The 25,267-nt window shown below is 56.0% G+C and overlaps 8 protein-coding genes across 8 annotated transcripts; 5 read left to right on the top strand and 3 right to left on the bottom strand.

Annotated features, from left to right (window-relative positions):
- Positions 1 to 137: 137 nt before the first annotated feature.
- INS49_011192 (uncharacterized protein) lies at positions 138 to 989 on the bottom strand (the record flags this gene model as incomplete). Its single annotated transcript, XM_043171911.1, has 1 exon — positions 138 to 989. The coding sequence occupies one exon, from the start codon at positions 987 to 989 to the stop codon at positions 138 to 140; it is 852 nt and encodes a 283-aa protein (XP_043023656.1).
- Positions 990 to 2,066: 1,077 nt separating this feature from the next.
- On the top strand, positions 2,067 to 6,866 carry INS49_011191 (uncharacterized protein; the record flags this gene model as incomplete). The annotated part of the gene is made up of 2 exons (XM_043171910.1): positions 2,067 to 4,248; positions 4,309 to 6,866. The coding sequence occupies 2 exons, from the start codon at positions 2,067 to 2,069 to the stop codon at positions 6,864 to 6,866; spliced, it is 4,740 nt and encodes a 1,579-aa protein (XP_043023655.1).
- Positions 6,867 to 7,201: 335 nt separating this feature from the next.
- Positions 7,202 to 8,602, bottom strand: INS49_011190 (uncharacterized protein; the record flags this gene model as incomplete). The annotated part of the gene is made up of 3 exons (XM_043171909.1): positions 7,202 to 8,208; positions 8,280 to 8,362; positions 8,424 to 8,602. The coding sequence occupies 3 exons, from the start codon at positions 8,600 to 8,602 to the stop codon at positions 7,202 to 7,204; spliced, it is 1,269 nt and encodes a 422-aa protein (XP_043023654.1).
- Positions 8,603 to 9,023: 421 nt separating this feature from the next.
- Positions 9,024 to 10,664, top strand: INS49_011189 (uncharacterized protein; the record flags this gene model as incomplete). Its single annotated transcript, XM_043171908.1, has 3 exons — positions 9,024 to 9,872; positions 9,956 to 10,257; positions 10,478 to 10,664. 3 exons carry the CDS (start codon positions 9,024 to 9,026, stop codon positions 10,662 to 10,664), a joined length of 1,338 nt encoding a protein of 445 aa, XP_043023653.1.
- Positions 10,665 to 11,339: 675 nt separating this feature from the next.
- Positions 11,340 to 12,490, top strand: INS49_011188 (uncharacterized protein; the record flags this gene model as incomplete). Its single annotated transcript, XM_043171907.1, has 2 exons — positions 11,340 to 11,819; positions 11,879 to 12,490. The coding sequence occupies 2 exons, from the start codon at positions 11,340 to 11,342 to the stop codon at positions 12,488 to 12,490; spliced, it is 1,092 nt and encodes a 363-aa protein (XP_043023652.1).
- A 1,984-nt stretch (positions 12,491 to 14,474) lies between these two features.
- On the top strand, positions 14,475 to 16,442 carry INS49_011187 (uncharacterized protein; the record flags this gene model as incomplete). Its single annotated transcript, XM_043171906.1, has 1 exon — positions 14,475 to 16,442. The coding sequence occupies one exon, from the start codon at positions 14,475 to 14,477 to the stop codon at positions 16,440 to 16,442; it is 1,968 nt and encodes a 655-aa protein (XP_043023651.1).
- A 673-nt stretch (positions 16,443 to 17,115) lies between these two features.
- On the bottom strand, positions 17,116 to 18,937 carry INS49_011186 (uncharacterized protein; the record flags this gene model as incomplete). Its single annotated transcript, XM_043171905.1, has 5 exons — positions 17,116 to 17,613; positions 17,855 to 18,287; positions 18,392 to 18,444; positions 18,508 to 18,773; positions 18,832 to 18,937. 5 exons carry the CDS (start codon positions 18,935 to 18,937, stop codon positions 17,116 to 17,118), a joined length of 1,356 nt encoding a protein of 451 aa, XP_043023650.1.
- A 4,428-nt stretch (positions 18,938 to 23,365) lies between these two features.
- On the top strand, positions 23,366 to 24,872 carry INS49_011185 (uncharacterized protein; the record flags this gene model as incomplete). The annotated part of the gene is made up of 2 exons (XM_043171904.1): positions 23,366 to 23,488; positions 23,553 to 24,872. The coding sequence occupies 2 exons, from the start codon at positions 23,366 to 23,368 to the stop codon at positions 24,870 to 24,872; spliced, it is 1,443 nt and encodes a 480-aa protein (XP_043023649.1).
- Between the last annotated feature and the right edge of the window lie 395 nt (positions 24,873 to 25,267).

Raw genomic sequence — 25,267 nt, 5'->3', positions numbered from 1 at the left:
CTTGTTTCACCCAGAAAAACATACGTGTATTGAATAAATTGCGCTAGATGAGTTAATACACCAAAGATCAACCATGCTTCCGATTATTAAAGTCATTCTGTCGTCGCTTTATGTTGCCCCTATGACTGCCCGACTCCTCATGGCCCGAAAACCAGCGCCCTGACCTCAATGCTCTCGCGGCCCTCGGCGTCGGGATGCGTCCTTGGATCCTCAAAGGCTGTGTGGGGAAGCCTGCCACCTTGGATTTTGGAACCCTCCTTCAAAGCGTCACTGTCAAAGCACTCCAGCAACAACCGCTCATCGCCAGTCATTCCGCTCAAATAGTTCCACCTCTGATTGGGGTTGGCCTTAATAGCGGCCGTGAACCCAGTGTACCCATTGTTATACCGGTGCTCAACGGGTATGACGTCCGCGTCGTCGACGCTGTACGAGGACGCGAACGCGAGGGGATACGACTCAACGGGCTTCTTGTTCAGCGGGCGCCAGACGTTGATGATGCGGTATCTCCCCTGCAACAGCTTGTCGGCCTCATCACCGAGGTGGCGTCTGACGCGCATCTCGGAAGAGACGGCGGTCTGATCGATGTGTGTCCTGTTAACGGGCGCGCGCTTTGCATTGGGGTCCGTCCGGCGGATGGTGTGGTCGAAGAAGACCACCCTGTTGGCGCCGGGGATGTTCTTCAGCAGGAGCTCCTCGAGCTCAGGGTAGTAGTTGGCCTGGATGGATGCGTCGTCGGTGAAGTCCTTCTCTTTGGACTCGGGGACATTCCGGATGACCTGGAAGGCATCCTTGTCCAGGTTGTAGTCAGCCTCGTTCCCCCTGATGTCGTGGATGACGGTGTCGACGACCTCGTCTGTGAAGTTGCGCTGCGGTAGGCCCTCGGGCGGTGTATCGACATGGTTGAATGGCTTGGAACCGTCAGCCGGCGGGGTAAAATAGTTCAGCTTCGCCGTGACCGCACCACGAGGAACGTTTGACGTGATGGCCATTGTTGGGGCTAGACGAACTGGCGCGAAAGGTATCGAGCGTCTCTTTCAAGTAAGTACTAATATATGAGACTGGAGTAGGAAGGCAGGTGAGAACAGAGATGTCAGTGCAGGTAGTCCAGTGTTGTGGTGATGAACATAAGCATGAACCACTCCAACGACAGGCGTGGAAGTGGTATATATACGTGGAGCTTTCACGTCGGCCTGACAAATCAGCCGTGTAAATCCAGCCTTTATTCTGAACATCAGTTGCAAATGAGGTTGTCCCTCTCGCACCAAGAGTTGATCACGTCATTGTCAAGGGCGCCTCACGAGCAGAGCCCGAGGATGGAGAAATGTCGGGCTCGACCAAGACGGGCGATATTTGACTAATACAATAGGACGATGCGGTACAGACGATGATTACTCAACCGTCAAAGGGCTCATCTATAGGTGATATTAGAAATGACTACCCAGGAACTTACTCAAAGCACGTGCACGGGGACTGGGATCTTTAGAATGTTCTTTTGCCCCGGGTTATTGACAAGTGAAGTCATCCCGGGAGCCCGTACATAGCAATGCAGTAGTGGAAATTCCATGGCTTGCTGACCAAGTGAGGAAGATCATTTCGCCTCCCAAATCACCAGGACAAACCCATGGCAGCAACGGAGGAAAAGCGGGGCAAAACGTGGGTACCCGCCAAGGGTCCGTTTTCGGCCAGTGCGCTAGTGAACCCAAGGTGCAGGGTACCCAAGGTACCTTGCCCACGGCACGGCCAGAAAATGTGGCCCCTGGCAACCAGCCTGCCAGCAAGTCTACACTACCGTGGGTAGAGGGTGTAAACAAGGCCTGGCACGAGCTTTCAGTCCCGTGAATCGTGAACCTGACTTGCTGACTTGCCAATTCACATAAGCTCTCGCCCGCGCCCGCGCCCGCGCCTACGCCCACACCCATTCGCACCGTCTCCGTGGAAACAACGCGTCACAACCGCGAGGCCACTGAGACCCTTTCTTTACTTGCTATCTTTTTCTAGTTCTTGATCTTCCAAATGCGCATTGTATGTCGAGACATCGCCGGCGATCATATCGAGATTTCGCCGAAATGTCGGGCTTCGAAATCGAGTTACCTTCGTCGCCCGACCCTTTGGGCGACGAGTCGATAGTCATCCCGCCCGGTTCCGCCGCGCCGCCTCCTCCGTCTACGACGCGTCGCCCGTTTCAGAGCGCCGCCTCCTCTCGATTCTCCGCAATCCCAGGAACGTCGCCTCGAAAGCGCATGTTCGCCCTCGATGTTGGCAACGAGATCACCCCTCAGACAATCTACGTCACCGTGGAAGCTGGTCCGGATGGCAATCCCATAACGAGGCCTGGCGGTGCTGGTGTTGGAGGCGCGAACGTGAGGCGACTCCTGTTTGGATCACCAACCCCCCAGCCGAGCCCACGTCGGGGAGCGCGGACGACCACGACGACCGTACCCCTCAGAGGCTTGACGGACGATGAAGGCGACCCGACACCACGGAGGCGCAGGCGCTCGTCTACCAGGCCCGGGACACCAGCGACGGCCGGCGCCAAGAGGAAGAAGAAAGGCACCCCAACACCCAAGGCTACGAGGAAACCACGAGGCACTCCCGTTGCTAGCAGTGATGCCCTGCAATCAGAAGCACCCGCGACCGTGGAAAAGCCGACACCCGCCAGGAAGAGAGGCAGGCCGCCCAAGCGCAAAGCGGAGACTGCACCCTCAGACCAAGATAGCCACGCCCCGCCACAGGTTTCAACAACTAAAAAGCCAGGTCGAAAACGTCAAAAGTCGATCCAGGCGGATGACACCGACGAGCTCACAACAACTGGCATCAACTTATATCCGCTTCAGAGCCACGACCGGCAGGCCTCACAAAATACAGACGACACCAACGAGCGTCTTTCGCTAGAGAAAGTTGCTGAAGATGGAGGTGCCGCGTACCAGGATGACGGCGACGAGGAAGACCCTTTCCTGGCTCAGTTATCAGACCCACCTCGCGATGCGCACCCCTCCCCGACGGCAGAACAGGCCATGGAACCCTCAGAGTCTTTTGACGAAACCCAGTTCGAACAGCAACATTCTCAAGGGCCGCTTCCGGGCGAGTCGGACGACTACGCTCCCATGATGGACTTCGACGAGAGAAGTGACGTGGACTCACACCATGACGAACCTGTAACTTTAAATGCGCAAGCCGAACATGGAACACTGGAGCTGGAAGACCAAGGCCCTCTGCCGGGCGAGTCCGAAGATTATGCGCCTATGATGGACCGCGATGATGGGAGCGATACACAGTCGCGTCACAGCGAAACAACACCTAGAGCCTCGCGACGTGTCAGACATGACCCCATGGAACTAGAGGATCAGGGGCCTTTACCCGGGGAGTCGGACGACTATGCTCCTATGATGGAGGTCGATGATAGAAGTGACGCCAAGTCTCATCACAGCTTCCACCCGGCTAGGAGTGAGGACGCGACGGACAATACCGTGGACCCAGACACATTCACCATGATTGGTATTGAGACAATGCCCTCTTTTCAAGGAAACAGGGGCGCACCAACGTCAGATCTGCCCGAGATAGGAGAGACGACAAGTTTGCTCATCAACAAGACGCTAGAATCGCTGAGACAAGAGATGGATGCGACAGACGAAGAAAATGACGATGTCGACTTACTTGGATCGCGGGATCAGACACCTGCTGAGGCAAACCCGGACAGGGCGCATAATGTGTCGTCTGGGAGGAAACAGACCTCTCCACAGAGGAGCCAGATGCCACAGTCCCGACAGAGTCAATCTTCCGAGCCCCCCTTACAGCCCCCCAAAGCTAGTTTTCCACTCGAGTATGCTGCACCGCAGCCACTGCAGAAGAACAAGCAATCTCCTGCTCAGCCGATACGAGTACAGGATAACAACAATGTCGCAGAAATGAGCGACGACGAGCTGAATGCCGACGACGATTCCTTCTCCGATATTCCAGAGGAAGTCTTTGCGGCTGTGGAACCTCAAGAAGAGATGCCGCAATCTGCAAGAAGTCCTAGTGAAGATGAACTCAGCATGGCTGTCGTGCCCGCCCAACACTCGGCGCCGGACGCGGATTGCAGTCAAGAGATTACCCCAAGCGATTCCCAGAAGAGTGACATTCCCGAAAGTCCAAAGTCCCCGGCCGAACACCTCGGCCGCAGCCAAGTCGACGACGGCGACTTCCTCCATCGCTCTGCGTCCCGATCCGCCCAATCCGGGAGACGGTCCAGCCAGGCCACGCAGCAGAGTTCGCCACCCCATCCCAATCGCTCTCGTTCAGACTCCAACCGTTTGTTGACTCCTCCAGATGAGCCGACTTCCTCCAGCAATCAAAGCATTCCCGCGACGAATCAACCTCATGAAGAGCAAAGTATGTTTGTCGACCGTGATGATGAGATAGGTTCTTCCCCACCAGAAATCACAACCTTCGATCGAGAGGATGAACAACCAATGCAAGACTCGCGCCGGAGCTCGGATACACCCGCGAACCGACCGCCCTCAATCCATCTGCAGCCCGCGCAAGCAAGGGAGGCAAATGCTGCAATCTTCCCCTCCCAATCACCTGGTCCTCGACCATTCCTCTCTCCGATTGTGCGTGTTGGCGAGAGATTGCAGAACATCTTGTCCGACCCTCCCTCTCCGTCCGCGAGAAGCAGTGTCCTGGGGAGCCCTTTTAAAGGATCCGTCAGGAAATCTAGCTTGGACGCGCCCTCGGACGAAGAGGCTGTGCACAGGGATACGTCTTCCAACGCCACATTGCATAATCCCCCAGCGCCCCCCGAACCACCAAAGAGCACCTGGACTCAGTCTCTTTTCTCACTCAGCCATCTGAAAAGCCTTGTCACAGAAGGAACGAAGAGGATTACTTCTCCCCAGGTTAATGTCACGCAAACTTGGGAGGATCCGTTTGGGCCGTCATCCCCCGCTAAGGACCGAGGGGGAAGTGCTCGCAACTCGGCTTTCATGGAACGTATTAGGCAGGCGTCACGTGAAGGCAGTGTGCATAGTAGCAGAGCCAGTGTCGCAAAAGCGACTATAGGGGAGGTGGACGACAGAAGTTTGTCGGGAGACCCTGCACCTCGAGGACTAAGCAGCAACTGGAGAGGTGAGATGTCACGGAAGCCCGGTCTGCTCGGTTCAGAGGTCTTTCCGGGTCACGCGCATGTTGGGTCTGGCAGTGGATGGGACGGGGCAGCGGACCGTCTACCAGAAGAACCGCGGACCGATGACACTCTTTTGCAGCCAGCCGAGGATCAAGCACCTGAGATCGAAAGCGTCCGGTATCCGCAGCTTCACGAGGAAGTAATCCAAGAGGGAAGGATCCAAACGCGATCGAAGGAGGATGCGATGCAGATTGACGAGGCACCGCTTGATGGGGATGGGTCTGATGACGAAGACGTCTGGGCCATTGAAGCAGACAGGACAGCTTCGTCTCCGACAGCTCAAAAGCGAGCCAACGAATCGATCAACGAGTCGTTCAACGTTTTTGCGAGAAGTGGGCTGTCTATTGACTGGGGAACACGAAGCACCATCTCACAGACCCTGCCTCCTGGCAGGAGCCCGGCTTTTAAGCAGTCGACCCGTGGCGTCCCTCAAGACATGCCTGAGAATCTCGAGGACTATTCACTTCTTGATCTGCACAGTGGTACTTCCACCCAGCCTTCCGCGAAGAAGCCCACACCAGAGCAACAGAAACAGCCAAAGAGGGTGGATCTGTCGGACTTCTTCTCGTCTTCTCCCAATTTTATAGAGCGGGAACAAAGGGCTAGGACAGCATTGAAAGCGAGGTCCATAGCTCAGAGTTCAGCTGAGAGTCATGCCGCTCAGATTACTGCGCCAGGAACACTGCACGACACGCAAAATGCCCGAATCCCGCCCCAGAGGCAGCCATCATGGGATAGCCGGCTCTCGGATGAGCTGCCGTCGCCAGCCCCGGCAGCTGACCAGCCCTTTGGACAGGATGCAACGGGTCACTTATCGTCCGAGTCCACACCCACGCCGGAGCGGCCGCGCCTTACACAGCAGCGTCTTGCTCCTCGCCCTAGCCAAAACGATGCAGCTTTGTTCGAAAACTGGGAAGTGTCGTCGTGTCGAGCACCGACAGAACGCCTGCATGTCTCGGATCCCATAAGCGACGCACAGCCGAGTTCTCCGCAGGCCATTGAGCGGCCTAGCACCCCTGTGGATCCCGAAGAGTCCTCATTTGAGGCCCCCACGCTGAAGCCACTCCCTGGCCGGACTATGTCACCGTCCAAATCTTGCTTGAGATCTCCGCTAAAACCCAAGACGCCTGGACGCGTGGTGGAGTTCACAAGCAGCACTCTCTCCCCGATGGCGCAAGGCCAGGCCCGAGCCGGGGCCCAGGTCAAGAACCCGATCACATTGGGCCGCCCTCCTTCCCTCTCGCCCCGCCGCTCTCCCAGAGGCAAGGAGAATCAACCGTCGGCGCTCAAATCCTACATCCACTCCTCCCCGCACCACAAGCACCTGAGTTCCAGCCAGCAGCAGAAGCAGCAAGAAGAGCCGGCCGACTCCCCGCTCTCGCAGACCAAATGGACCAAGAGGCACTGGCTCCTGCTGGACGAGCTCCTGCAGGCCTACCGGCGCAACGCCCTCGACTTCCAGCTCCGGCATAGCGATGCCGTCATGGCCTCGCCCAAGAAGCGCGCGTCGAGCTCGCTGCTCGGCAAGATGGTCACGTCGCAGGGCGAGAGGATGGCACTTGAGCAGTGGCACCTGGACATCGTCGACGCGTTTAAGAGGGACGTCGGCGGGTGGCCCGAGGACGCGCTCGCCAAGCGGCTCTTTTCCCTGATTGTTGGCGAGGAGAGGAGGAGAGTCGGGCTGGTGCCCAAGAGACGATGATCCTTTCATTTTCCTTTGTTTTGTACTGTGGAGTTTATGATGATGATGAGCATAAGTTGATGGTGCATAGCCCTCGAACATCGTGTTCAGGACGGAATGACTGGAAATTGACAGTAGGAATTGTGAAGGATACCCGGTTTGAAAACAAACCAAGCCTACAAACAGCATCAGATTGTACAGCGGGGTGGCAATCGGCGTGAAAAGGTCACTTTGGTCAACAAATTTGATATCATGCAGAAGATGAATATACGTAAAGATGGTTCGCCACAAGTGTCTTTTAGTCACCGGTGATCTATCATGTTAATATTACAAACGAGCCCCCATGATCTGTCCATCTACTCCAGCATTGACGCCTGGTTCGTGTAGAGCACATCGACTACGTTGCTCAGCTTCTCGATGGTCGCCAGAGCGGAATCGTACGCCTGGTCCCTGTGCGTCTCATCGAAGATGATGAGGCACCCGGCGCCCTGGTCCAGGACGCCGATGATGACCTTGTCCAAGATCATCTGCGACAGCTTCTCCTCGACCTGGACGGGGCTGAGCTTGACCATCTTGGCGACGTGGTCGATCTCGACGCGCGAGAACGGCTCGATCACCTTTATGAGGTTCTGCTCCAGCATGGCGTCGTACAGCCGCCGCAGGTGACCCCGGATGAACGTGTCACTGCCCAGCTCGCGCTGGTACGAGCCGAGCACGCTCTCGTATTCATCCAGCGACCGGTTTGAGTGCGCACGCGCGATGGCCTTCATCGCCTCCAGCGACTTCGTCGCGTACTTGGTCGCCTGCTTGGAGCTCATGAGCTGGTTGACGTCGTCGACCTGGTTCAGCATCACCTTGCACAGGAGCATGTACTGCAGGGCGGCCGTCGCCTTGACCGTCTCGTCGAGCTGGGAGTATCCGTCCAGAGCCTCGATGAAGTACGAGTACGCGGTGGTGAAGTCCTTATCCTCAGCGTGGAGCATACCTGCCTGCATGTCCAGGTTGGCCTGGAGCAAGGGTGGGGTGTAGACGGAGGCGGCGGATGTGCGGGCACTTGTCAGGGCAGCGCGGGCCTTGGCAATGTTTCCAAGCGCGTGGTACACCCTAGACTCGAGAAGCTGCACCTCAACGAGCACCAGCTTGTCGTCCAGTCGCTTGAGCTCACGGAGCAGGCTGTTGATCAAGGTGAGGGCGTCATAGTAGGATTGTTTGGCCATGTACAGGGTGACGAGACGGGTCTCAAGGTTCTGTCGGAGGAAGCCCCGGCGCTCTGATGTTGCCCAGTCTATACATGACTTGGTGGTCGAGATCTGAAGTTCGTTCGTGTCGGGGATGTCGTGGAAGAGGTCAAGGAGCTGGCGGACTATTGCGCAGGCACGAGCATTAGCGATGGCCGATCCGTGTAGATTTGGTGCACCAGAACGAATTACATACCTAGCTTTGCCGTCTTTGCCTTGGCAAATGATGAAAGAACAGTGCGGCTCTTGGTCACGAGCTCAACCAGCTCCTGGGTGTTTCTGTTCCTACCGTTAGCGGATCTATTCCGACGAAGCAAGCAGGCGCAGAGTAATGGCTGACTTTTGGTCTCGATACAGCTCACCCAGGCTGATCAGAGCAGTCTCATATTCCCGTACTGCAGCGTCAGTGAGAGATGGTGGCTTTGAGACGATGTCCTTGTAGATCTGCTCGGCCTTCTTGGGATCGCTGGAGGCGACCTTCTGCGCCTCCCGCACTCTCTCCGAATCTCCCTGCGCCATTGTGTCTCGTTGGTATGTGAAGTAGGCCTAGTCGCCTTCCGGGTGCTGTGCAGAGTTGGAAATGGAGCTCGAGATCGTTGGTCGGGGAGAGAGTTGCGGTTGTGAAGCAGGTCGATGGGGGTTGGGTGTTGACCTTGAGAGTTTCGGCGGCAAGTCAGCCTCTCTGTTGCTGAACAAGAGCTCCGTCCAGGTTGCCGTATGCACGCGCAAACTTGCCCGCCGCTATAGCGGCCCATGTACGTAGTACCTAGGTACTTCGGTACCTTGCCAAAGGTGGGTCACAACCCTGGCTAGGGTGCTAGTTTCCTTATCGCTTATCGCTAATGCCGTCTTTTTTGAACGGCGCTCCATCTCTCTTAACTTTTTTTCTGAAGCTGCATCTAAGAATCCGATTCACATTCGACTCCACGAACAATCAACCATGAAGATCAAGGCTCTCAGCCGATCGACAGCGGCTGTCCAGCCAGCCGGCTCAGATGTGGCCAAGCAACCGAAAAACATGGATGCCAGCGTCCACCCTTTCGAGCGGGCCAGGGAATACAAGCGCGCCCTCAACGCCGTGAAGATGGAGAGGATGTTCGCCCAGCCCTTCGTTTGCCAGCTCGGGACAGGCCATGTGGACGGAGTCTACCAGCTCGCCAAGGATCCGAACTCCCTCAACATGCTAGCAAGCGGCTCAGGTGACGGCGTGGTCAAGGTTTGGGACATGGAAAGCCGAGAGCAGCGGTGGCATGTAAATGCGCACGCGAACATCGTGAAGGGCTTGACCTGGACAAAGGACCAGAAGCTCCTCACCTGCGGAACCGACCGAAAAATCCACCTCTTCGACCCCTCCAACGCCGCCGAGTCTGCCCCTCTCACGACTTTCACTGGGACCAGCGCCTTTACTTCTCTCAGCCACCACCGGTCCAAGAACGCATTCGCCGCTTCGTCGGGAAGCCAGATCCAAATATACGACCTCGAGAAAATATCAGGGGCGCCTGAGGAGTATAGCTGGCCGAACGCTACGGATACGATAAATGCAGTCAAATTCAACCAGGTGGAGCAGTCTGTTCTGGCATCAGCTGCGTCTGACAGGTCGATAGTGATTTGGGACGTGCGGCTCTCCACGCCAGTGGTCAAGACTGTCTTGACATTCGCGTCGAACGCACTTTCGTGGAACCCAATGGAGGCATTCAACCTTGCTGTGGCAAACGAGGACCATAATTGTTATGTGTTCGATGTGCGGAAGTTTGACAGGGCTCTCAACGTGCTGAAGGGACATGTTGCTGTAAGTCCATCCAAATCTACCTGGTCAACGCGACAACGTGAAGAATCAATCTTGGTCCGTATGTCCTCTGACGATAAATCTAGGCCGCGATGGACGTGGAATTTTCACCGACCGGTGAAGAGCTCGTGACAGCCTCGTACGATAGAACGATCAGAATCTTTGCCCGTGACCAAGGACACTCACGCGACATCTACCACACCAAGAGAATGCAACGTGTGTTCGCTACGAAGTGGACGCCGGATGGCAAGTATCTGATCTCTGGGTCGGATGACGGAAACGTCAGGTTATGGCGAGCGAATGCTTCCAAGAGAGAGGGCGTCAAATCCGCGAGGCAACGACAAGCCGAGGAATACAATTCCAAACTTGTGGAACGCTTTTCACACATGTGAGTGCTGCTTGATTCTTTATGGTTCTCATCATGTGCTCCCACTGCCACCCTTGGCATTTCGAGAGCCCGCCCACGCGTGCATTGTCCACTTGAACTTCGTGGCTTAAGCCGGCTTGGGCGCAGATGTGCAAGGGAGATCTGGATACCAAGTGGAGACTGCGTCTATCTGTGATTCATATCTGCCTTTCTAGATGAGCTGACTGAGATGTGAATGCAGGCCCGAAATTCGACGCATCAAACGCCATAGACATATACCTCAGGTTGTCAAGAAGGCTGGCGAGATCAAGAACGAGGAGTTGAAGTCGATCAAGAGGCGCGAGGAGAACGAGAGGAAGCACAGCAAGAAGCAATTCGAGAAGCGCCGGAGCGAGCGGGAGAAGATGATCCTGGCCCGCGAGAAATAACAAGGTGTGTTGTGGAAAGCACAACTGTTCAGGTGATTTGACATGCATTGCAAGGCGTTGGGCGGGAAAATCATGATACCTGGTAGGCTGGCCTAGGAGAAGGTCAATAAAGTGGTCACAAAAGTACATCTGTAGTCGATGCCACTGGAGGTTATCTTGTCAGACTTGAGTCTTCCGTCAGACTATAAAATACGAACAATCACACTCATAGATGAACCAAACTCAGCCACTACTACTCTGACGAGTGGGGCGCGCGAGTAGCAGCTGAACCGTGGATGGACAGGATCGGGCCCAGCCGAAAGTGACCCGTCAGCCGGTCAGCCGGTCGAGCCCACCACGAGCCAGTGGGCCGGGCGACAGGGGTGAGCTGGAGCTCCCTTGGGCGGGCATCATCAGGGGTCTGAGCTGACACCTGCTGGGGCCAGTCTACTGTTTCAACATGTGAATCTTGCGTCAAGGGGAACTTCTCCGTTGTCGCAAGTAACCCATCCTGTCCTAATACGTTTTTCTTCACGTTGAAGAAGCTTGACAATCGCGTAGCACGTCGGAGACCGCTCTCTCTCTCCCACATCTTCAAAAGCTTCCAAAGCAGTGTGACCATCGACGAACGCTCACCTGGCGCACCCACTGCAGAGCAGCATAGCATATTTCACCTCAGATCCGCAACTTCATCCCATGATGGCATCAGTCGGCGGCTTCGACCGCCCACCACAGCGGGACTCATGGTTCGCACCGTTTTCCATCGACCTCTTTCTCAAGGTCCTCAATGTGACCTTCTTCCACCCCTTCGTGGCCTGGATGATCCCCTTGTGCTTCCGCGCCGAGCACATGGACTGGGACAAGATCCCGATGCAGGTCTCCATATACTACGCCTGGGCCATAACCATCTGGTATTTCCTGGGCGAGATCAACAAGCGCGTGGCATTCGGCCTCCCCCGCGAGGTCAACCTCGAGGACGAGGTCATTGTCATCACCGGCGGCGCGAGTGGGCTCGGCCTGCTCATCGCTGAGGTGTACGGCATGCGCGGCGCCTCCGTCGCCGTGTTGGACGTGAGGGACCTCGAGAACGGGGAGGCCAGGGGCGTCACGCACTACAAGTGCGACGTCACCGACAAGGCGGAGCTCGCGCGTGTTGCGAGGCAGGTCGAGGAAGATGTAAGGCCTGCACTGCCCACCTCCGCCCCAAGCTGATCAATGACTGACCCTCCCTGCAGCTCGGCACCCCAACAGTCCTGATCAACAACGCAGCTGTCGTGGTGGGCAAGAGCCTCCTGGACATGGACACCGACGAGATCGACAAGAGCCTGACCACCAACCTGCTCTCGTGCTTCTACACGCTCAAGACCTTCCTGCCCGCCATCATCCGCGGTCAGACTGGCGGAACGGTCGTCACCATCTCCAGCGTCATCGGGCAGGTCGGCGCCGCGCAGCTCACCGACTACGCCGCCGCCAAGGCCGGCCTGATCGCGCTGCACAAGTCCCTGACCGCCGAGCTGAAGCAGTCGCACCCGAACATCCGGACCGTCCTGGTGACCCCTGGCCAGCTGAGCACGCCGCTCTTCTACGGCGTGCAGACGCCCAACTCGTTCCTGGCGCCCGTGGTCGAGCCCGTGGACATCGCCAAGGAGATCATCAGCGCCATCGACAACGGCAAGGCCGAGTTCATCAGCGCGCCGCTATACGCGAGGATGATGGACTGGTACAACGTCTTGCCGCTGAGCCTGCAGACCGTTGTGAGGAGGCTGGCTGGTGTGGATACCGCGATGAAAAGCTTCATAGGCCGCAAGGGCAATGAGCTCCATGAGAAGAACGGGAGCCTGATATGACGAGGCCGGCTCTAGAACTAAGCCGTTGCAGATATAAGAAAGGATAAATAGCCGGTTTATAACCTTTCTATGCAGCCAGCATGTACTCTACGATATACCCATTAACAAAGAGCTGTATTCCAATCGCATGAGGACAGCCATAGGAGTAAAACAATTCCATAATCTAGACAATAGTCACCTATTTTGCCGTTCTTGTCCCTTAGTCAACGGACCATGTTCACAGTACCAGGGCTATAAATGGAACTCGGATGCCGTGTCGTTGCCATCAGGCAGTCCTGCTTGGAAACCTTTCGACGGGATGAACAGCACCCCTAAACTCTCAAGGCGCAGGGTTTTACCACCTAGATAAGTAAGAGATTGACGAGCATGTATACTTGCCCAGTCGGCTGGCCCGGCATGTCCCGAGGTGTCGCAATGGTTCACAGACCAACAAGGACATGAGCGCGCGCCTCGTGAAGCATACATCACCGAGCAGAGACTGCTCCGCGCTTGTCGTTTGGGGTTGGGGTGGGGGCCAATATGCAAAGTGCGTAGACCCAAGGAACAGTAGAAGACTATAATCAGTGCCGTATAGCTTCTGCTTCTGAAATGAGAAGCAAGGTCCTCGTTGCGATGAATCGACATTATAGGCTCCGATCGTCGAGGCCAAGCAGCCGACCTCGTAATCCATGTCGCCGAGCCGAGGGCTCATGTCTCTTCGCAACGTGGCATGTGCGATCGGATCAAGATCGTGGAGCATTGCTACACGATCCAGATTATATGAGAATGAAGAGGACCTTGATGAACCGTCCACTCGCAGTGGACCCCCACATGGTCCAGGCTCGGCCACCGACGTGCTCACTTCTCACAAGCACGAGAACAGACAGCATCGGAAGACCAGCGCGCCGGGGATCTCGCCAGCACGGAAAAGCAAACGTGCACGGGCAGACACCCCTGAGGGTGTGCCCTCCCAGGTCTGGTCATCGTTGCACGAGACATATCGGCTATGAAGCAGGTTACACCTCGGGGGGGGGGGTTAAGGTTCGCCGCCAAGGGGAGTGCGAAACCAGCAGAGCAAGGCACGAGGAGACCAGGGAGGGTGCCCGGCATCCCGCACGAACAGACGTTGGTCCCACTCACATGGAAACGATGATAAAGGGCCACAAGGTTGAGCAGCCTGTGTGAGGAATCGGTTGGTAAGAACAGACACCTCATGCCGTGAGCCCTGAGAGGGCTGAGAGGTTAGAGGGCGATCTCCTTATCTACGGCCACTGCCCTGCCTTGCTGAAGGAGTGCCACCCTTGTCCGCATGGCAGCTTAGCACCTTGGACAGTCTGGGCCGCGCTCTTGTGGGTTTGTGGGTGGAGCCCGCCCGACCGAACTGCCATGGCCTCCTCGTCCAGCGACGTCAAGCTTTCACAGGGTCCGTCTCATCCTTGCCCACCCCCAGCCCTTCTCGACGCATTCTCCTTCCGAACGGCCCAGAAGTGATGCCACTTCGCCGTCTTCATCACCATGTCAGAAGCAAGCAGGCTGCTATCCTTCTGTCTCCTGCGTGGGAGAAGCAGGAAAAAAGGGCCAGGTCCGGGACCAATTTCTCTCCCTTGAACCTTGGAGGCCAGTAATCCTGCATCTGGCCCTGGCTTTGTTCTCCTCGTCCCCGGGTCTACGGACTCAGCTGCCTCTGGCTGCCTGTGGTGGACTCGACGATCTCGCATGCTTTGCTTGCATGACACCCGATTCGTTATCAGCAGGGCGCTGGGCATCTTACCGGTCATATACAAAGAACGCGACACAAACACGCTGCTGACCGTATCAATCTCACCCAAGGTGTTCTTCGCCCCCACCTCAAGTAATTCTACCTATATATCTTTTCACCTCGCCTGCTTTTTGGTTTCTATCTGCCCCATATATCTCCGCAGATGTGACAACAAGGCGGGTTTAATACCCATGTTCCCTTGCTCAGCCCTACGGGTAGAAACACCTTCGTGGGCAGCACTCCGTCATGGATCGAGTCATGCGGTTCGACACAGCACGCATCGAGAAGACCGTGACGAGGCAGTTCGTCCACTCACATCTCCTGCCCGACGAGATCGAGCGCTTGGACAAGCCTCTGGCTTTTGGCGATGGTCTCACCGACTGCACGTACTGGGAGTGGATAGAGGGCCGTGCCAAGCGTCTGTTCCTCATCCTCGTCGACCTCGGGGTTCCGGACCAGATATTCGGCGTCATTGACGACTCCTGGGAGGATGTCGACCTGCCTATCGCCCTGGACCAAGTCGAGAGGCTCTGCCTTACTGCCACCAAGGATCTCAAAGCAGAGAGGAGGTTCTTTGACCGGCAGTTCCACTATCTGCTCAGGCCGCTCAGGAAGGGCGAGCACGTTGACTACCAGGATGAGGAGATCGTGCCCCTCGATGTGTACGATAGGCGGCCAGGCTTGATACAGAGCAATGACATAGATAGGGTCGGACTGCCCAATGTCCCTGGCGAGGTCTTCTGCAGGCGTCGTTTTCCCATGGGCCCTGACCAGGGGTGTCTGTCTCGCGAGGACCTGATGTTCGAGATCAGCTCCATCAGAGACCTCCAGAACGGCCACCTCGTGTCATATTGGGCGTCGTACATCCACCAGGGCTTCGGGTACGTCCTTTTCACCCCGGTCAGCGAGTACAAGCTCAGCGTGTACCTGACCAACACACCACAATCAATAAAAAACGTCGACAAGACGGCCAAGAGAAGGCTGGTTCTGGACTGGATCCAGTGCCTCGTCGACACTCTGTGTTACGCCCACAGCAGGGGCCGGTGGCTCGGCAACATCAAACCGACCACAATTCTCTTCACCCACGACAACCACATCCTACTATCCGGCTTCTCACGGCTCAGCCCTGACTCCTCCTCCTCAGGGCAGGGGGGCCTCTTCGACAAGGGGTCATACGACTACGCCGCGCCTGAGCGGTGGCCCAAGTCAACCAAATCCCCAACGGCACCGCGGATCAAGGCATCAGCCCCGTCCTCGTCCCGGTCCGGCGCACCCTCCATCAGGAGCGGCAAGAGCGGCCACACCGAGCACAGGACGGCACCAGCACCACCCCGTTCCGACGCGGCCTCCCGCCTCGACCCGCTCGCGGCAGACATCTTCTCCATGGGCTGCGTGATCCTGGAGCTCCTCAGCCACGGGCTGTTCAAGCGGTCGGCGGGCGCCTTCGCGTCGCACCGCAGCGCAAAGCACAAGAACGCCGGGCGCGGCGGCGCCGTGCTCGACTCGTCCTTCCACAAGAACCTGGGCCAGGTGGAAGGGTGGATGACCGCCCTGGCCAAGGAGGCGTCCAAGAAGGCCGACGCCAGCGGCGACAAGGGCCAGGCGTTCCGCGGCGTCGTGCCCCTGCTGCAGGTCGTGAGCACCATGCTGTCGCCGCACCCGGCCGACCGGCCCTCGGCCTTCGATGTCCAACGCCGCACGTATGAGATCCTGACGCAGGCGTGCGGAATCACGGAGCCCCACTGCGTGCACCAGTACGACGCTTGGGACCAACTCGGGGAACTAGGGGCGGCGGTTGGAGGTGGCGGCGCCATCAGTACCGGCCGGAATAGCGTCATGACGACGATAGACGAGGCCTCAACGCCCGAGGAGGGGTTCGCGACGGCGGACATGACCGCGGCGACGACGATAGCGTCCTCCTCGAACCCGTCGAGCTTCTACGAGCACGAGGATGACGGTGACCGCGACGCGAGCGATGAAGGTTATGGTGGCGAGCCGCCGTCAAAGCTCGCGATGAGGGGCGGCGCTGGTCTGCCCGTCATCGTTGGGCAGCGGGACCACCGGCGACAAGCCAGCGACGACAGCTTTGGGAGCAAGGGCAGTGAACATGGCCAGGGCCAGGGGGCCCAGTCAGAGCGCTGGGAGCTAAGCAGTGGGCTGAAGGCCATTCAGAACCTCCGCATCAATAGGTCAAGACCGTGGCAGACTTCATAACAGACGGTGGAGGCCGTTGCACCAGGTCGCTAAGGCTGATAGACCTGCAGAAACGAGGCTAGACTGTGCCAATGTAATGACCCTCGAACATTTTATGACACATCTTGTAAGGATTAGCATGATCAATGGGGTTGGTGGGATATCTTGTGCTTGGCAATGCACAAAACAGAATGCTCGTGGGAATCTGATGTTGCTCGCACCTGAGCAATCACTCGCTTATTGGTAAATGAGCCCATCCACTCAACCCGCCAATGGCAATGCGACCTTTGTTATTGGTGATGTGAGCCTTCATGTCCTAGATGTATGGAGGTTAGACTGTCTAACGTAGAACACCAGCCAGGTGCTCTAAGCGATGCCCAAACAACCACAACCATTATGCTGCGCCATAGTCTCAGTGTGTAGAATCTTCGTTGCTCTATCTGTTCCTTGCCCTCACATTATTGGCCATCGACAGAGTTAAAGTCTCTAATTTCGCTGATGAAGCCGAGCCATTACACCGAGGTTCAATTAAAACCGTTTTGTCGTGTTCAACGGGTATGAATGAGATGGAATCTGTGTGCCTAATGGCCATCCGCGCCAAATCTTGTCGGTGAGTGCAAAAGACGTTATCATGTACTCATTGGTGTCTAGTGCAGCTGGTCGTTCAACTACCAGTCGTCTCCGGATGCCCCGATCACAGCATCAGCGTGAGGGACATCAGAAGACCCAAAAGCGCGGCTGTCATTTTGGTGAATTGCATGCTCGGATTGGCAGGACTCTGTGAGCTCGACGTAGAAGAGGCAGACGCGCTCGTCGAGTTGGCGACCGGTGAACCATCGGAGCCGGTCGGCGCAGACGTGGTGTAAGTCGTTCCGACGAGCGTCTCACCGACTGTGGGGAGCTGAACATCGCCGTTCAGGAGCCAACCTGCAGAGCCGGTGCTCGAGGGGGGACAAGATCGTGTGGACAGAGACTTGGTGTCCATGTCTGAGCTCTTGATGCCTGTTGGGTTGAGAGTGGCCCACTGCGACTTTAAGTTGGAGAAGTCCGGAGACACAGGTGTCGGAGTGCCCTGTCTGGTGAAACCAGCGACGATGTTGCTGCCGGTAGCTGTAGGATCGACAGGTGGTCCGTAAGAGATCAGACCGTAGTCGTTCGTCTCCTCAATCCACTCATAGACTATGGAGCCGCTCTGTGGCATTTGGTCAGTGTTGAATCACATTTTTGGTGGTATGTTTCAACATTTGTCAAAGGTTTTTCGAGCTGCTCAGGAGACTTCGTTCATGACAAGTAGCCTGCGTGCCCTGAATTTTATGTAGCAGCACCGCGTGTCGTCATGAAGTCGCATCACATGGCAGGTCAAATCGCTGTTGAGACACAACAGAATGTGTCCCCGTGTGTGTGTTTTGGGAGAGGGGGACAGGATGACATACCCAGTCGTTAATCATCTCCTCGCCAAAAATGGCAGCCTGGTCCTCGAACGTTCGAGGCCGAACAGTGTTGCAACCGGTCTCGGAAAAAAAGATTGGAACAGGGAAGTTGGCAGCTCCAACTTCAAGGTTGGCGTAGCCGGATGTGTTGTAGTCTACATCGCCACACCATTCGTAGCTATTCAGCGCGAAGAAGTCGACGCTGTCTGAAGTATTTCCACCGCAAGTGAGGAAGTCCTGCAGCATAGGCCGCAACTCAGCGATATCAGCCGCAGAGTACCCGACGGGGATGTTGCGATATCCCTTGGAGTTGCGGTAGGCCTTCATGTCACGGGCAGCAGCCTTGATGAAAGGAGCGGCCAAGCTCTGCGACGCCTGAGCAATAACCTCGTTGCCGACGAAGAAACCAAGAGTATTGTCGTACTTCTGGAACTCACTACGACAAATCAGCGACTTGTTATGAACACCCAGGCGAAGGTCCCTAGAGCTTCTCCCAAGGAATGGGATGAGACACGGGAGCAGTAATGGGCTCATACTTACTCCATAACCTCGGTGAACCGTTCATACTGGGTCTGGTTCCACCATGGGCTAGTCTGCGAGACGGAATTGGGTGCGAGTCAGCGGCCAAGGTTCAGCCAAGAGAGACAAGAATATACCAAGATCCACAAGGCGCCGGGGGAGGGGACGGGCCGTACCGGGAGTATGTAAGTATCAAAGGTGTCGAGGTCAACGAGGAGGTAGATGCCAGCATCGGCCAGGGTGGACATGCAGTCGGAATGGTCCTTGGAGGCATCGACATGGTAGACCCGAATCGAGTTTGCTCCAAGATCTCGCATCAGCGCGGCATCGCGGGCGCACTGCTCCGAGTCGACAAGGGGATCATCCGAAGTGAGCTGGTAGGCGACACCCTTGAGGAAGAATTCTGTTTCGACGTGGTCAGTCGGTCAGTCCTGCGGCGGCTAGTTCAAATGGGACGTTACGGGTTCCGTTCTCGTAAAAGAACTTGTTGCCGAAGGCCGAGATGGTCGACACGGCGCCCTGCACGGCGCCCAGCAGCGCGAGAGGCACGACGTGAGAGAGTCTCATGATGGATTTGGAATGGTGGCGTCCAAAATTGGCATCCCAGTGAGCGTGATGGATCGACCACAAGGGCGTGTAAGGATGGTGCCTGGTCGTCAATGTTCGATGTGCGTACCAAAAAGGTGGCACACTCGAAGCTTATTGAGTGAAGTGGGCAGGGGAAGGTCGCAGAACCGGAGGCAACGAAGGTTCAAATGTTGTGTGATTGATGAATTCGAGTGAGAGTCGGGTTGGATATGTCCTTCCCTATCAGGTAGTCACAGGCCCGCTCAAATTCGAGGGGAAACAAACAGGATGATGACACGAAAGTGCGACGCACACGTTTGGCATCTAACAAACTGTAGAAGGAAGGACCAACGGGGCGCCGGCATTGGGGAGACAAAGTCAACGGGAGAGACAGAGGTGGCAGGCAAACCCACAGAAAATAGACAGACGCGCGATGATGGACGGGGGCATAGATACACAACAACTTGTTGGCTAAGATGATGTAGCGCGCAGGATCACACGGCGTTGTCGACATGGGGGTTGAATTATCCTTGCCACCTGCCGGTAGACCTATCATGTTAGCAGACCTTTGGTCTCCATCTTCCCAGGTAAGTAGGTATGCTGTGCTGCATCCGTACTGGTTCAATGATTCAGTCGCCGCCGGTGGGTTGCACGTACCGTGCTTCCAGCCCAGAGCTGGGTTGAACAGTACGGCCGTGATAGTCTGTCTACAAGAGTCTGGTTGGGAGCACACACGCTCACGAACGCGCAAACGTGCCTAGGTACCTTGACACATTTCGCACGTGTGGGGCGGGCAGCTTAGCTACTAGGAGCTGGTCGAAATGCAGATCAACCGCCTGCAGGTGCAAGCCCCCTTGATGTCTGTCGCTTGTACAAGGCAGGTTAGATCAGAGGCAATATCCGGGCATCGAACCAGGGCAGAAGCCGGAAGCAGCGACCAATCGACCCAAGCGCTGGGCTTGCTGGCTGGGCAATTGGAGAGGTGCCTGCCCTGTTTGTCTGGTACCCTAGCTTCCGCAAATGTGAGCATGTCCAGGGGCAGGAGCCAGCGCATGGGGAAAAAAGAGGAAGGAATTGATATAGACGAGGTCTCGCCCTCAATGTGAAGCCGCAAGGTGCCATCGTCCCGTTGCATCACAGTTTGATCCGCATGACAGCTGCGCCGAGTTGGAATAACCTATCTGAGCTGCCAGGTGGTATTAGCTGAGCTTGACCCGAGCTTATTCTGAGCTGCCCTGAATGCCGCAGCTTCAAAAGTTATGTAATTCCGCTGGGAGGGGGGGCACCGGGTGCAAGATGAAAGGATCGGAGGAGCCCCATGTCCTCCCCACGGGGTCTAGGCCTCCTCGAAGCTTAACTGGACGATCACTCCGGTGGGTGCAGTCTCTCGAGGAACAACGCACCATTGTCATAGGCTATCGGACAGAGACACACGCGATTACCACGTCACCAGCAGCCTTCCGCCTTTCTCTGCGACCGGCTAATTACAATCTGTTTCCTGGGTCTGATCGTCCGCAACGCCATGAGATTCCCACGACATCTTGCAACACACTCTCGTGCCACAAGGCCCCCTCCGACCCCTGATTGACAGAATCAAGCAGCTGGCATTTGGCGATGCTGCACATGCAGGCTGCCGCCCGCCGGTCTCTTGCATTGCAGAGATGGCAGGGACGATGTTTGTAGATCCGCACAGGCTCGATCTGTCCAAGCTGAATCTGCCGCATGGCACAGCCCCAGCCCATCCCAAGCACAAGCACGCAAGGCCTTCGCAAGGCTTCCGGGCGATCACTGCTCAAGGCATACACGCGGCTATGGTGGAAGCAGAGAATGAATACCAATCATGGGCCCCAAGCGGCAGAAACAACAGTCAACCCCAGCTGGCCGCACCCTGTCGAAACTCTTCTTCGCACATCTCCGCACTGTGCATAGCAAATTGGCCTCTCTGCTTGTAGCACGCTGACAGACAATGGCACAGGAACACATCAGCTCAGTGTTCGACAGGTCTCGCTCGCAAGCCTTGGTCCGGGCCGCCGGTGACGAGCAGAGCCGAAGGTTGGAATGCTTAAGGCGGCCGGCCTCAAGAATAGTGTGCCGTATGTCTTGCGCACTTCATGTCTGAGGCAAGCTTGGCAAGCCACGAATGCCCTCTCAGCCTCTGTCTTTGCTGCCACCTGCCTCGGAACACCGGATTAAGGACAGCGCCGAGGCCAAGGTGGCTGTCTCTCGAGCATGTGGCCAGGGACCCAGCAGCTACATCGGCAGCAGTGGCTCCTGCCGGAACCATGAACTTCAGTATGGGTGAAGACCATGACCAGTACAAGAGCATTGCGAGCCACCATTTATCGCTCAAGATCGCACACACTTGTTTGTGTGATGGGGCCTAGGTTTACGAGGTAGCACAGAGCTGCTATGGATGAGGGAAAGTTTGACAACCTGACCGACTACAGTCACTGAGCGACCTAACGCGCTGAGGTGTTGCCCAACTCACATTCGATATTGCACAGTAGCATCAGTTGGGGCTTTTACCCGGGTCTATCAATTTGCCCGCGCCACCGGGTCTGCCTTACTCTGGCAATATTACACGTGCACGTTCGACACTGCAACTCACACCCAGGCGGCGGACGGCGATCCCTCAGATCTCCGTCGCGACCAAATGGCGGAACAGAAAACGCATGAAGCAGACTGCTAGGCACCACGTAACAGAACTGCCCGAGCCATCCTGTTTGCCTGCACGTGTCGGAGCTTTCATCTGCGGTCGGACAAAACGATGCGGGCTGTGTTCACAACAGTACAGGCCTGGAACCTTACATTTTGTGCCATCGTCACCGCCGGCTTTGGCAAAACGTGCAGACTGAGAGGAGGCGTATAGTCAGTCACCCTGGCTTATATCCAGTGCAACAGGGGTTGATGTGAGACGTGACTGTACCATTGGATTGCACACTGCGGAACTGCAGGGGTATTTCTCGCATGCGATTTGGTGATCAAAGATCGGCTGAACGAACCGGACCAGGCTAGCGCACAGACGCTACCTGGGGACGAGCGGCTATGGTAACGGACAAAGTCTATCGTCCGAAATATGACCAGGCTGCTCGGATTGAGCCGGGATGGCTGTTGCGCAGCGGTCAGTGAGATTGTTTCAAGTACATTACCCCTGGGCTACAACGGGCAGGCCGACTGATCACTCTCCATCCTCAACAGGGAAGCAGGCAGCGAGAGGGCGCCTACGAAGTACAGCTTATTAGTATTCAAAAACGTCTCCGATAATCTCGCTTTTGAACCACACATCTGGCATTTCAGCATGTCAGCTGAGATATTGAGAGACCAGGCTCAGGTATACGGCCTTGGCAGATGCTGGCAGGGCTGAACACGCGCAAGGGCCATGCAACTAATGAGCAAGCTCAACTGTCGCCCTCGAGCCGTTGAACCCGACCAGGACTCTGCAACTTGTCAAAGTGCTGTCAGCTGCACGGTCCGTCGAACCGCATGAACGACACCTTCGTCCGTTGGCAGTTGTTGAAGTTGCGCTGTCAGCGTTGTCGGCGACAGGATACGATTGGCCGTCCAGTCGCGCTCCGATTAGGTTTTAACACATGCTGAAACGCTGTGGGGGGCGCCTCTAGAAACCAGGACACCTATAACAAAAGTCACGGAGGTATGGGGGATTCCACACATCCGGATTTTCAGCCGCATGAAAATCCATGTTTCCTGGTCCGTGTTCGATCCCGAGGACACATCCGCCACGCACATCGGGGCGACTGGCTGGGTAGGACGCATCACTGCGATGGTGATCACACACCGACCACCCGGGCCATGGGGCGCGTCAGTGCAAGAAAGAGAGATCTACGAGAGATCCCCTCCAATACAGCAGCCTGCTATAGAGACGGGACTCGTGTCTGAATCGAGTGATACCAGGACATTTGGTTTGGTTAACTCACATCATATTAGCAATCCAACTTCTCCCTGGTTTGAGCCGCGTGATGACAGCTTGGCTGACACCTAAGGCTATCCCAGACCGACACGCTGCTGGTCACAGAACTGAGTCTATCCATGAATGGAGTACCTACTCCCCCAAGGCTCACAAACTTTTGTAGCCCGAAGTTTCAAAGGTACTTCCACCGCGGCCAGGTGACTTTCTGGTGTCTAGGACCAGGGACTTTGCTCTCGCCGCATGGCTGCCACCAAGTTCTACGCTGAGATCACCGAGCTTTGAACCTAAGGTGGTATTGTGCTTTGGAGGGTGTGCGATGTGTTTCCCCAGCTTTATGTTCATCCTGCCCTACTTCCAATGCAAAATCTGTAACCCGCTCCCTCCTACATCTTGCATCCTGCGTCATGCGAACTGAGCTGCGAGCCGTCACTTTGAGCTCATGCATCTAGGTCTGTTCGTCAATGTCTGTCTGTTGATGCTACAGTTCCTACCCAACAACAATGCTACCAGAATCACAGATCTCAAGAGATATACACAGTATTGAGGATGGGAAGTCGTCGCGGCGGTCGAAGCTTCCATCGGAGCTGTCATTCGAACAAGTGGTCAAGAACACGGCAGCACCGGTAAGTTCCACTGCACACATCGAGATGTGTAGTCTCTCACTGCCCAAGCTGATCATTGCAATAGCCATGCTCTCTTGGCGAGTTCATGGACTTTCTCGTCTATAAAGATCTGAACCCCGAACTACTACAATTTTTCATCTGGTACTGCGACTACATCGAGCGATGGAGCGAACTGTCACCCCAGCAAAAGTCATTATCGCCCGCGTGGGAGCCAGCCAGTCAACGAGGGCAGAAAGGGCCTGCCGCACAGACTCACAGACGAGATGGAAGTGACAGACTGAACCAGATATTGAACATCATGGAGGTTGTGAACGCCAGAAAACACCCAAACTGGTCGCTAGGGGGGAGAAGCGAAACAAGAGTCGACTCTGGGACGCCGAGCAAGTCATCCAGTATATTGAGTGTCCCCGCCGCTGCTGCTCGGAAGGCAGCTCCATATGCTACCAAACAAGACGCTCAACGAGAAACGCACATCGCAATGCCTCTGAATTCTAATCCTATCGACGAACAGCCTACAGATCAAAGACAGCCGTTCCGCGACGAGGTGAACATGATCATTAAACAATACATCACGGATAAGGCGCCCAGACGCCTGAAGATATCAGACGAGGACCTGGCGGCATGCCAAAAGGCTGCAAGCTTGACCACACATCCGTCTGCTTTACTGCGCGCCTTCACCGCGGCAGAAGACCTTTTGAAGTCTGACTGTTACCCACGTTTTGTTCATAACAGCCAGCGAAACGCCAACAAGTCGCGTCTTGTATTTATTCGAGTTATTGCCTTCACCGTTACAATGATCGGCTTCCTGGCCAACCAGGTACTCGTCCTGTCCAGCCTCTCCCAATTCTATCGCGTGCTCAGCATAATACTCTGGTGGCCCGGCTTCACCACCCTAATAGCAGCAATACAAGGGCTGTGCCTCATTCTACAACTAAGGAGCCTCCGCCAACTACGACCCTGGGAACAAGAGCAGCTGCTCGAAGACGATGACGCAGATGGTCACGCTCATGAGCTTAACTCGGCAGCTGAGGTTACGACGCACATCAGCTCGGACAATGAAAAACGGAGGTCGAAGCAGCCGGCACACGGAATGGCGATCCGAGTCACGAGCCGGCTGTCGTCGAGCCGCAACGACGACCCGCTGCGCAAGCCGAGCATGCAGACGTTCGGCCCGGCGAACAAGTACAGGAGGAGGGCATTCGTGAAGGCGTACCAGTCTAAGCCGATGGTCCGCAAGATCTGGGACGACGCCGTCAAGACGCGGAACAGGAACATCAAGATGCTGCAGGACCGGACGCTTTTCCTTTCGATATGCTGGGGCGGTGCGATATCGTCGGTCCTTACTGTGGTATCTCTTTTCATTCCGGTGATGAAGGTCTTGTGACGACACTCATCGTCATTATCGATTTGGTTGTCTTGGAGAGCTGTGGTTTACATGGTAATGGTGCTTATCATCGGCGTTATAGCGCGAACTTGTACAGGTGAACATACAGTCCCTACCGCAGGATACCCCCTGATATCTATCAGGATTGCGTCTGAGGAATTATTTAGAGTGGATTATTAGATGACACTGGTACGGAAGCATAAGCCATGGGTGGACTGGATTCAGGGATGGATGGTGCGTTTCATTCGAGGCAACAATAGACTCGGGCAGCTAGCTATCGACGACGTACCATTTGACAGTACCGTACGCGTGATGAGGTATTAGCCAAAAGCAAGACAAAATGGGAGAGTCCATACAAGTGAACGAGAATACAACGTCAGCAAAGCGGGTCCCCC

The sequence above is a fragment of the Diaporthe citri genome (genome assembly GCF_014595645.1).
Source record: "Diaporthe citri strain NFHF-8-4 chromosome Unknown scaffold_5, whole genome shotgun sequence".
Taxonomy (NCBI): domain Eukaryota; kingdom Fungi; phylum Ascomycota; class Sordariomycetes; order Diaporthales; family Diaporthaceae; genus Diaporthe; species Diaporthe citri.
The sequence above is the reverse complement of the archived record's forward strand: the minus strand, read 5'-3'. Positions and strand labels throughout refer to the sequence as shown.